Source organism: Theropithecus gelada, chromosome 4 (assembly GCF_003255815.1).
Source record: "Theropithecus gelada isolate Dixy chromosome 4, Tgel_1.0, whole genome shotgun sequence".
NCBI lineage: Eukaryota > Metazoa > Chordata > Mammalia > Primates > Cercopithecidae > Theropithecus > Theropithecus gelada.
This window is the reverse complement of record NC_037671.1, coordinates 865,794-877,706: the sequence shown is the minus strand read 5'-3', so window position 1 is coordinate 877,706 and position 11,913 is coordinate 865,794. Positions and strand designations below refer to the sequence as shown.

Genomic DNA, 11,913 nt, shown 5'->3' with positions numbered 1-11,913 from the left:
GATTAAAATTCAACATGAGATTTAGAGGGGGGGGCAACACCCAAACTATATCAGTCTCCAATGCAGTGGTGTTGGGAGGTGGGATCCAATGGAAGGTGTTTGTGTCACCAGGGTTTTGCCCTCATGAATTAATACCATTACTGCGGGAGCAGGTTCACCCCTTTTGGCTTCTCTTGTCCTCTCTCTTGCCCTTCCATCTTCTGCCATGTGAAGACACAGCAAGAGTGCTTCAACAGACGCTGGTGCCTTGATCCTGGACTTCCCAGTCTCCAGAACTGTGAGAAAATAAATTTCTGTTCTTAATTGACTCAGTCTGTGGCATTTTGTTATAGCAGCATAAACAGACCATATAGTTCGTTCTTGCATTGCTACAAAGAAATACCTGAGTCTGGGTAATTTATAAAGAAAAGTTTATCTGGCTCACGGTTGTTCAGATTCTATGGGAAGCATGATTCTGGCACTTGCTAGGCTTACTGGAGAGGCCTCAAGGCCTCAGGAAACTTAGTCATGAGAAGGCAAGGCAAGGCAAAGCAAAGAGCAAGGGGGCACGGGAGGTGCTACACACTCTAAAACAACCAAATCTTGTGAGAAAATCCGAGAACAGCACCAATGGAATGGTGCTAAACCATGAGAAACGGCCCCCAAATCACCTCCCATCAGGCCCCACCTCCAACAATGATACAAGTTGACATGAGGTTTGGACAGGGACACAGATCCAAACCATAACACAGACTAAAACAGTCTCCCTGACTATATTCAAGCACATCTGGGATTCCATCAACCTCACTGTTGTGAAGACATCTGGCCCACAGGCCTCAGTCCTGCTACCTGTGGACTGGTGCCCCCACACCTGGGGCAGTTCTGGCTTCCTGGATCTTTCACCTTATCTTAGTCATTCCTTTGCCGATGTTATAAAAATAAAAATAAAAATAAAAAATCCTACAACTACTTTGGGTAAGGCTGGATTTCTTTCATAAACTTCTATCAAAGTAACAGATTACGTGCAGAAACAGCTATGGAAATCCACTAGTCTAATGAGAGACCGGAAGAAAACTTGTAAGCATGTAAAATGTAAAAAAATACTCTTCTCGCTGTATTATTTTGGTAAATAGTTATTTCTCATGAAAATATTTCTAACACGTAATGGGTTATTAACACTCTAGATCAATTAACTCTTTAAAGTTTTAAATTCTAATATGGTAAATATTAACAGATGAAAACAATTACTTTTGGCATCTTCACTAATTCCTAAGAGCATATAGGGATCATAAAACCAAAGCTTTTGAGAACCAACGACATAGCTCCTGGGCCAGGACTACAGGGAGACAGTGTGACAAAGACCGCTCGGCGCAGAAGGGTCAGGGTGAAATCCCAGGTCCTCCGGCAAGACCACCGCTCTCAGGGTCTCAGGTCCTGCCTGAGAGCCATGTCTAGATCAGGGAAGCCCGGCCTTGCAGATTCCCCATGCCCGGAAGTTTCTTCCCCCTGCCGCAACCTATGGGACTGAGACTTTCTGCAGGTATCGAGAAGCGGCTTGTGAAGCCCCGCACCCTCCTCCTGCTGCTGCTCCCAGGGACTCTGGCCCTAAAACCGAGACCTACGTGGGTAAGTGCAGGGTCGGGAAAGAAACCGCCTTTGTAGCTAGGAGCGAGAGACCCGCCCAACCCGCGGAGCCGCGCCAGGAGGGTTGGCGGGCCTCAGTCCCCTATTCGTAAGCTCCTACTTCGTTTGGAATTGGTGTTCTGTGGTCTCCCTGATGTCACGATGAATCCGTACACCCTCGCGATGTTAACAATCCCTAAAGATTGGTGTATCTGTTCAGACTGATCTGAAACTTTTTCCATTCTGATTGGTTCGTGTTCTATGCTGTCAAGAGTGAAGCTGCACATCTTAGCTAACAGTGAAAACCCCTTCTCTACTAAAAATACAAAAAAAATCAGCCGGTCGTGGTGGTGGGCGCCTGTGGTCCCACTTACTCAAAAATGAAGCAGAGGTTGCATCGAACTGGCATCTATGCCACTGCACTCCAGCGTGAGACACAAAATAAGACTCCATCTCAGGAGTGAGGCTGCAAACTTTCCACGGTGAGTGCCACAGGTTCTTAAAAGCGACCCGTCTGGAATTGTTCATTCGTTTCGGTGGGGTCGTGGTTTCATTCCTTTCGGTAGTAAGGCTGCAGACCTCCACACTGTTACAGCTCAAGGAAACAGACATAACACAATAATCCACCCACAATACTCCACCATACATGCGGACCCAAAAAAACTACAGTTAGCCAGTGCAGGCAGCCTGCTTTTATTCCCTTATCTGACCCCACCCACATCCTGCTGATTGGTCTACTTTACAGAGAGCTGATTGGTCCTTTTTACAGAGAGCTGATTGGTCCATTTTGACAGAGTGCTGATTGGTGCATTTACAATCCTTGAGCTAGAGTCACGCAGTGCTAGTCAGCTAGATACAGTTAGCTAGATACAGAGTACCAATTGGTGTATTTACAAACCCTGAGCTAGACACAGAGTGCTGATTGGTGCATTTACAATGCTTGCGATAGACACAGAGTCACAGAGTGCTAGTCCTCCAAGTCTCCACTAGGTTAGCTAGATACAGAGTACCAATTGGTGTATTCACAAACCCTGAGCTAGACACAGAATTCTGATTGGTCTATTTACAAACCCTGAGCTAGGAACAGAGTGCTGATTGGTGCACATACAATCCTCCGGCTAGATATAAAAGTTCTCCAAGTCCCCCTGCGGCTCAGGAGCCCAACTGGGTTCACCAAGTGGATCCTACCTCGGGGCTGCAGGCCTAGTTGCCAGCCAGTCCGGAGCCGCGCCTGCACTTCTCAGCTCTCGGGCTGTCGATGGGACTGGCCACCACTGAGCAGGGGGCAGCGCCCGTCGGGGAGGCTCAGACCGCGCGGGAGCCCACCGCTGTGGGGAGCTCACACACGGGGGTTACAGGTCCCGAGCTCTGCCCCGCGGGGAGGCGGCTAAACCTGGAGAGAATTTGAGTGCAGCGCCGGCGGGCCCTCCACAGCTGCTGGCCCGGGTGCTAAGCCCCTCACTATCCTGGGCGGGCGGCGCCGGCCGCTCAGTGTGCTGGGGGCCCGCCGAGCCCGCGCCTGCGCCTGCGCCTGCCGGAACTTACGCTGGCCCGCGAGCGCTGCTCGCAGCCCCGGCTCCCGCCCGCGCCTCTCCCTGCACACCTCCCCGCAAGCAGAGGGAGGCGGCTCTGGCCTCAGGCAGTCGAGAGGGGCTCCCACGGTGCCGTGGCGGGCTGAAGGCTCCTCAAGCGCCACTAGAGTGGACGCCGAGGCCGAGGAGGCGCTGGGAGTGAGGACTGCTAGCACGTTGTCACCTCTCAGTATTTTAGCACCACCGTGTCCCGGCCCGGCCGCGGGGAGCCCTGCTTCATCGCCGTGGGCTACGTAGAGGACACGCAGTTCGTGCGGTTCGACAGTGACGCCGCGAGCGCCGTGGGTGGAGCAGGAGGAGCCAGAGTATTGGGATCGGGAGATACGAAGCGCCAAGACCCACGCAGAGACTTTCCAAGGGAACTTGCAGACCCTGCTTCGCCACTACGAGAGCGAAGCCGGTGAGTGACCCCAGCCCGGGACGCAGGTCACGACTCCTCCCCGTCCCCTACGGACGGCCCGGGTCGCCCCGGGTCCAGGTCCGAGATCCACCCCGAGGCTGCGGGACCTGTCTGGAGCCTCGACTTGGGAGAGCCCCAGGCGCGTTTACCGGGTTTCATTTTCAGTGTAAGCGAAAATCGCCGCGAGTGCGTCGGGGCGGGGCGGGGCTTAGTGGGCGGGGCTGAGGGTGGGGGAGGGGCCAGGGTCTCACAGCTTCCAGGAGATGTTTGGCTGAGTTGTAGGTTCCAAGGCCCGCTTTCTCCGCGGGTATGAGCAGCATGCCTAAGACTACAAGGATTACCCCGCCCTGAACGAGTACCTGTGCTCCTGGACTACGGCGGCTCAGATCACTGAGCCCAAGTAGGAGTAGGTCGAAGAGGCAGAGCAATCCAGGGCCTACCTGGAGGGCCCGTGTGTGTAGTCCCTACACAGATACTTGGAGTACGGGAAGGAGACCCTATAGCCTGCGGGTGCCAGGGGCGGTGGGGCGTCTCGCTGATCTGTAGATCTGGCTGGCCTCCCACGAGGAGGGGAGGAAAATGGAATCAATGGTAGAATATCACTCTCCCTCTGGGTTTCATATCCTGAGACGTGACTCTGAGGGACAATTAAGTGATGAAGTCTCTGAGGGAATGGAGGGGAAGACAATCCCTAGAATACTGATCAGTGACTCCCTTTGTCCCCCACAGCAGCTTTGGGTACCACAGGGCGATTTTCTCTCAGACCTTGTTCTCTGCCTCACACTCAGTGTCTTTGGAGGTCTGATTTCAGCCTTTCTGCGTCTCTTGGCTTCTACCTGGGTCAGAAGCTTAAGTCCTCAGAGACCTGGAGCCTCTCAACCTAGGCTGCGTTATCCAGATTCTAGACCTTTCCAAGGAATAGGAACATTATCCCAGATTCCTGTGATAATTATTCCTATGATAAATCCCAGGCTGGTGTCTGGGTTTTGCGCTCTCTCCCCGACCCCAGGTGTCCTGTCCATTCTCAGGGTAGTCAAATGGGCGCGGAGTGCAAAGTGTCTGAATTTTCTGACTCTTCCCCTCAGACCCCCCAAAGACACACGTGATCAACCACCCCATCTGACCATGAGGCCACCCTGAGGTGCTGGGCCCTGGGCTTCTACCCTGTGGAGATCACACTGACCTGGGTGTGGGACGGGGAGGACCAAACTGATAGTGAATGAGTCTCATGAGATCTGATGGGGTTTTTCTGTTTGTTTTGTTTTGTTTTTTTCTGAGAGGGACTCTCGCTCTGTCGCCAGGCTGGAGTGCCGTGGTGCAGTCTTGGCTTACTGCAACCTCCGCCTCCTGGGTTCAAGCGATTCTCCTGCCTCAGCCTCCCGAGTAGCTGGGACTACAGTCACGTACCACCACGCCCAGCTAATTTTTGTATTTTTAGTACAGACGGGGTTTCACCGTGTTGGCCAAGATGGTCTCGATATGTTGACCTCGTGATCCCCCTGCCTCAGCCTCCCAAAGTGGTGGAATTACAGACGTGAGCCACCGCGCCCAAATGAGACCTGATGGTTTTTTAAAAAATGGAGTTTTCCTGCACGAGCTCTCTCCTTGCCTGCTGCCATCCAGGCAAGATGTGACTTGCTCCTCCTTGCCTTCCACCACGATTGTGAGGCCTCCCCAGCCATGTGGAACTGTTAACTCCGTTAAACCTCTTTCTTTTGTAAATTGCCCTATCTCGAGTATGTCTTTACCAGCAGTGTGAAAACAGGCTAATACACAAGTGAAACATATTATACATTTTAATCGATTAAAGACTAGTAGGCAGCATTCACCATGAGCTGATACAAGAGCCCGTGGGCCTTGAGGGAATATTTGCTGGTAGTCAACTACAAACGGTTAGTCTGACATCCCCTCTTCCTATTTAGATGCCCTTTATTTCTTTCATTTTGCCAAGACAAAGAGAAGGCAGCTTTGTCTTGTGCTGGGTTTCAAGGGGAATGCTTCCCCCATTTAGTATGATGTTGGCTGTTGGTTTGTCATAGATGGCTCTTATTATTTTGAGGTATGTTCCTTCAATACCTAGTTTATTTTAATTTTATTTTTAAACATTGGGAGGAAGCATTTTAATCAGATGGTAGGGGATGGTAACACTGTACAGGGAGCACTCACAGCTCCAAGAGCTTCCTTCCTAAGTATGACGAAGTTCCTTTAAATAACTAGATTTCCTGCAGCCTGGTCCTCTGCCCATGGGAAGGAGGGGAAATGGATGTGAAAAGCATTGTGGCCTGCCCTCCTGTCATTCATAGATCCAGTTCTGAACACAGCTCGTGTAATCTACCAGTTCCTCAGGGTGAAACCACAAGCTGATCTCGTTCTCTGCACTCTCCACGGAATCACTGCCATGTATAATGTTCCTGCCAACTTGTATGCAGAAGTCTCCACGGATGGTCCCAGGCTTGGAGTCCACAGGGTTGGTCTCCCCGAGCATGACTCGGCCTGTCTTCACCACATTCAGCCCCTCCCAGACCATGGCAACTACGGGCCCTGAGTGCATGTATTTCACCAGGCCAACAAAGAATGGACGGTCCTTCAGATCAATGTAGTGTTCCTTGAGAAGGTCTTCAGAAGCTTGCATGGATTTCAGACCAACAAGGCGGAATCCTTTCTGCTCAAAACGCTTGATAATCTCTCCGACAAGACCCCGCTGGACCCCATCTGGTTTGATCGCAATGAAGGTACGCTCACAGTTGGCCATGGTCCCTTCCAGTTGCTTAGGTTTGAACTCCCACTGCAGCTGCCAGGACCCAAAACGCTCCAGGGACCCACGTGGTTCACAGCGCTTGCTATTGAGTGTTTTTAACATAAAGGAATGTTGAATTTTATCAAAAGGCTTTTCTGGATCTATTAAGATAATCATGTGATTTTTGTCTTTAGTTCTATGTATGTGATGAATCACACTTAATTGATTTGCATGTGTTGAGTCAATCTTGCATCCTGGATATGAAGCCTACTTGACATGGTGGATTAGCTTTTTGATGGGCTGCTGGATTTGATTTGCAAGTACTTTGTTGAGGATTATTGCATCAATGTTCATCAAACATATTGACCTGAAGTTTTGTTTTTTTGTTTTGTCTCTGCCAGGTTTTGGTATCAGGATGATGCTGGCCTCATAGAATGAGTTGGGGAGCTCCTCCTCTTGTATTTTTTTGGAATAGTTTCAGTAGGAATGGTACCAGCTCTTCTTTGTCCATCTGGTAGAATTCAGCTGTGAATCCATCAGGTTCAGGACTGTTTTTGGTTGGTAGGCTATGTATTACAGATTGAGTTTTGGAGCTCATTATTGGTCCTTGCAAGGAATCAATTTCTTCCTGGTTCAGTCTTGGGAGGGTGTATGTTTCCAGGAATTTATCTCCTAGGCTTTCTAGCTTGTGTGCATACAGGTGTTCATAGTAGCTTCTGACGGTTATTTTTATTTCTGCAGAGTCAGTGGTAACATCTCTTTTGTCATTTCTAATTGTGCTTATTGGGATCGCCTCTCTTCCTTATTAGTCTAGCTAGCAGCCTATCCTATTAATTTTTTCAAAAAACCATCTCCTGAATTCGTTGATCTATTGAGTATTTTTTTGTGTCTTGATTTCCTTCAGAACTTAACTCATTCTTAACATTTCACAGCCCACTTTCAGTTAATAATGTACTAGTTCACATAAATATAGAAATCTTGCAACCATTTATCTTCTATATGACGTCCATCTTTTATACTAAAAATGTATGTAATATATTTACATAGATTATAAGCCCCATAAGAAAGGCTTCTTATTTTACCTTTAAACAGTTCTATATATATAAAGTAAGCTTAAATCGGGGGAGGGGGGAGCAAGATAGCCTTTTGCACTTAATATCTACCATTTCTGACATCTTAATCTTTTCTGATAATTTCATTTTCCACTTGGTATCATTTGTTTTTAGCCTGAAAAATTGTCTTTACCAGTTTTTATTGTATAGATCTGCTGGTGACAGATTCTCTTAATTTTCTTTTACCTGAAATATCTCCTTATTTTGCCTTTATCTTGAAGGACATCTGTACTGGATATAGAATCCTTAGTTGACCTTTTTTCTTCCTCCAGCATTTTAAAGATGTTATTCTACTTTGTTTCTCTGGTTTCTGATGAGAAATCATTGGTCAGGACGAGAGAAACAGAGAAACGAAAACTGAGAAAATAACATGGTAGACCTAAAACCTATCATATCAATAATGACAAAAGCTTGTATAAATCAACACTCCAATTAAGGGCAGAGATTCTGTGACTGAATTAAAGAAAAAAATAACCCAATCATATGCTCTTTTCAAGACATGAACTTTCTTTCTTTCTTTTTTAATTTAACGTTTATTTTTAGTTCAGGGTACACGTGCAGGTTTTTTTACATAGGTAAATTTGTATCATGGGAGTTTGTCATGTAGTTTCTGTGCCCATTAGTACCCACCCAGGTATGAAGCCTAGCATCCATTCATTATTTTTCTTGATCCTCTCCCTCCTTCCACCCTCTACCTTCAAGTAGGCCTCAGTGTGTGTTGTTCTCCTCTATGTGTCCATATGTTCTCATCATTTAGCTCCCACTCATAACTGAGAATATGTGGCAATCGGTTTTCTATTCCCGTATTAGTTAGCAAAGGATAATGCCCTCTAGCTCCATCCATGTTCCTGCAAAGTACATGATCTCATTTTTTTGTGTGGCGGCATAGTGTTCCACAGTACATATGTGCCAGATTTTCTTTAGCCAGTCTACCGTTGATGGGCATTTAGGTTGATTCTATGTCTTTGCTATCGTGACTACTGCTGCAATGAACACACATCTGCATGTTAAACATGCAATTTCAATATGAAGACACAGATAAATAAAAATTGATGGAAAAAGCAGTGCCATACAAAGAGTAAGCATGGGGGATTGAAATGGTTATTTTACTACCAGTAAAAGACTTTCAAATAATATATATTACCAGAGAGAAAAAGAGGCACTTCATAAATGAAAGGGTAAATTCAACAGAAAGACATGCAACCAGAAATGGGTCCAATAGCAAGTCTTCAGAGTTCATGAAGAAAAATTAACAAAAATAGAGAAGTGGAGAATTCTACAAACATGATTATAGATTTTAAAGCTTTCTTTGAGCTGTAAATATAACTAAGAAAAATTTAGCAAAGACATAGAAAATTGAAAAGCATTAACAAGCACCCAGACTTAATTTATTTATATACATATGCACGTCAATGAAAAATACATATTATCTCAAGTATGAATGATATATTTACCAGGAAAAACAGTATTTCAGGCCACAAAACAATAAATTTGAAAACATTCAAATCATACAGAATTTATTTTCTGACCATAATGGAAATACATTAGACATCTCTAACAATAAGATGATCCTGTGGGACTGAATGCTTTTGTCATCCTTAAACTCAGAATTGAAACCTAATCTCTAATGTGATGGTGTTTGGAGGTAGATCCATTAGGAAGTGATCATGCAATGAAGGCAAAAACCCTCAATGAGATGAATGCCCTTGTAAAAGGGACCCCAGAGAGCTCCTTGCCCCTTCCACCATGTGAGGACACCAAGAAAAGAAAACATCCATGAATCAGGAAGCAGCCCTTACCATACACTGACTCTTCCCAGGCCTTGATCTTTGACTTCCCAGCCTCCAGAACTGTGAGAAATAGATTTCTGTTGTTTGCAAGCCATATAGACTATGGTATTCTGTTATAACTGCCCAGATTGACTAAGACAGATGATCATGAAAATACCAAGTGTTGGAAATTAACATCAAAATTCTGAATGACAATTTATTCAAAGAGGAAATCACTAGAGAAATTAGAAAGTCTTCTGTATTCTGAAGGATAATGAAACACAACATATCAAATGTATGAGATGCAGCTGAAGTAGTACTAGAGAAAAAATCGATATCCTTAAATGTTTATATTAAGAAAGAAGGTAGGTCTCAAATTAGTAAATTAGTTTCTGCTATAAGAAACAAAGAAGAACAAATTAAACCGAAGCATGCAGAAGGAAGAAAATAATAATAGAAAAAATGAAGCAGAAAGGTAGAATTTTAGTGAATTCAAATATTGGTTCTATGGGGAAAAATCAGTACACTGTATAAATTTCTAACTAGACTGATCAAGACAAAAAGATGCACATTAACAATGTCAAGAAAAAATGAACATCAGTGCACATTCTCTAGATCTCAAAAATACTGATAATCTCATGTCAGTAAGTTTGACAAGCAAATGAAATGAACAATTTCCTTGAGAGAGAAAACTTACGAAAACTGACCTGAGAAGAGATAGAAAATGTGGCCAGTCATATACTGATTGTAGAAATTGAATTTGTAATCAAAATCCTCATTATGGGAAACTCCAGGTCCAGAAGGCTTCACTGATGAATTGTATCAAATAATTTAGAAATAACATGAATTTTACACATACCTTTTAGAAATTAAAGGAGGCAACAATTTTCAATTTATGAAGTGAGCTGTATTAGTCCGTTTTCATGCTGCTGATAAAGACATACTGGAGACTGGGAAGAAAAAAGTTTAATTGGACTTACAATTCTACATGGCTGGGGAGGCCTCAGAATCATGGCAGGAGGTGAAAGGCATTTTTTACATAGTGGCAAGAGGAAATGAGGAAGATGCAAAAGCAGAAACCTTCATAAAACCATCAGATCATCTGGGCAAGGTGGCTCACGCCTGTAGTCCCAGCACTTTGGGAGGCCGAGGTGGGTGGATCACCTGAGGTCAGGAGTTTGAGACCAGCCTGACCAAGATGGTGAAACCGTGTCTCTACTAAAAATACAAAAGAATTAGCTGGACTTGGTGGAGGGCACCTGTAATCCCAGCTACTCATAAGGCTGAGGAAGAAGAATCACTTGAACCCGGGAGGTGGATGTTGCAGTGAGCTGAGACCACGCCATTGTACTCCAGCCTGGGGGAAAGAGCAAAACAAGCCATCAGATCTTGTGAACCTTATTCAATACCACAAGAACAGTATAGGGGAAACAGCCCCCATGATTCAAATTATCTCCCACTGGGTCCCTCCTACAACAAGTAAGAATTATGGGAGTACAATTCAAGATGAGATTTGGGTGGGGACACAGAGCCCAATCATATCATTCTGCCCCTGGCCCCTCCAAATCTCATGTCCTTACATTTCAAAACCAATCATGTCTTCCCAACAATCCCCCAAAGTGTTTCCTCATTTCAGCATTAACCCAAAAGTCCACCATCCAAAGTCTCATCTGAGACAAGGCAAGTCTCTTCTGCTTATGAGCCTGTAAAATCAAAAGCAAGCTAGTTACTTCCTAGATACAGTGGGGGTATAGGTATTGGGTAAATACAGGTATGCCAAATGAAGGAAGTGGCCAAAACAAAGGAGTTACAGGGCCGATACAAGTCCTAAATCCAGTGGGGCAGTCAAATTCTAAAGCTCCAAGATGATCTCCTTTGACTCCATGTCTCACATCCAGGTCATGCTGATGCAAAAGGTAGGTCCCCATATCTTGAGCAGCTCTGCCCCTGTGGCTTTGCAGGGTACATACTCCCTCCCAGCTGCTTTTACAGTCTGGCGTTGAGTGTGACTTTTCCAGGTGCACAGCGCAAGCTGTTGGTGGATCTACCATTCTGGGGTTTGGAGCATCGTGGCCCTCTTCTCACAGCTCCACTAGGCAGTAAAACTCTGTGTGGGGGCTCCAGCCCCACATTTCCCCTCCACACTGCCCTAGCAGAGGTTCTCCATGAAGGCCCTGCCCTGCAGCAAAGTTTTGCCTAGGCATCCTAGCATTTCCATACATCTTCTGAAATCTAGGTGGAAGTTCCCAAACCTCCATTCTTGACTGCTGTGGACCTGCAGGCTCAAAACCAAGTGGAAGCTGTCAAGGCTTAAAGCTTGCACCCTCTGGAGCCGTAGGCCAAGCTGTACCTTGGCCGCTTTTAGCAACAGTGGGAGCATCTGGGACGCAGGGCACTGAGTCCCTAAGCAACACACAGCATGGGGACTCTGGGCCTGGACTATGAAACCATTTGTTCCTCCTATGCTTCTGGATCTGTGATGGGAGGGGCTACCATGAAGACCTATGGCATGCCCTGGAGACATTTTCCCCATTGTCTTGGGGAATCAACGTTTGGCTCGTTGTTACTTAACGCAAATTTCTGCAGCCAGCTTGAGTTTCTCCTCAAAAAATGGGTTTTTCTTTCTACTGCATCGTCAGGCTGCAAATTTTCTGAACTTTTATGCTGTTTCCCTTTTAAAATGGAATGCTTTTAACAGCAC

General features: G+C 45.9%; 1 protein-coding gene and 1 pseudogene across 2 annotated transcripts; one reads left to right on the top strand and one right to left on the bottom strand.

The window, feature by feature from the left end:
* The first annotated feature begins 1,464 nt into the window (after positions 1-1,464).
* LOC112622161 lies at positions 1,465-3,869 on the top strand (annotated as a pseudogene).
* Positions 3,870-5,690: 1,821 nt separating this feature from the next.
* LOC112622198 (nucleoside diphosphate kinase A-like) lies at positions 5,691-6,429 on the bottom strand. 2 transcript variants are annotated; one of them, XM_025381472.1, is made up of 2 exons: positions 6,119-6,404; positions 5,691-6,005 (listed from the first exon to the last, which is right to left on the bottom strand). In XM_025381472.1, the coding sequence occupies exons 1-2, from the start codon at positions 6,344-6,346 to the stop codon at positions 5,985-5,987; spliced, it is 249 nt and encodes an 82-aa protein (XP_025237257.1). In that variant the 5' UTR covers positions 6,347-6,404; the 3' UTR covers positions 5,691-5,984. The 2 variants fall into 2 exon arrangements, with proteins under 2 accessions (XP_025237257.1, XP_025237256.1); XM_025381471.1 differs by having other exon boundaries at positions 5,700-6,429.
* Positions 6,430-11,913: the final 5,484 nt, after the last annotated feature.

Coding starts and splice junctions, on each gene's coding strand:
- LOC112622198 (XM_025381471.1), bottom strand. CDS start 6,346: ATGGCCAACTGTGAGCGTACCTTCATTGCGATCAAACCAGATGGGGTC.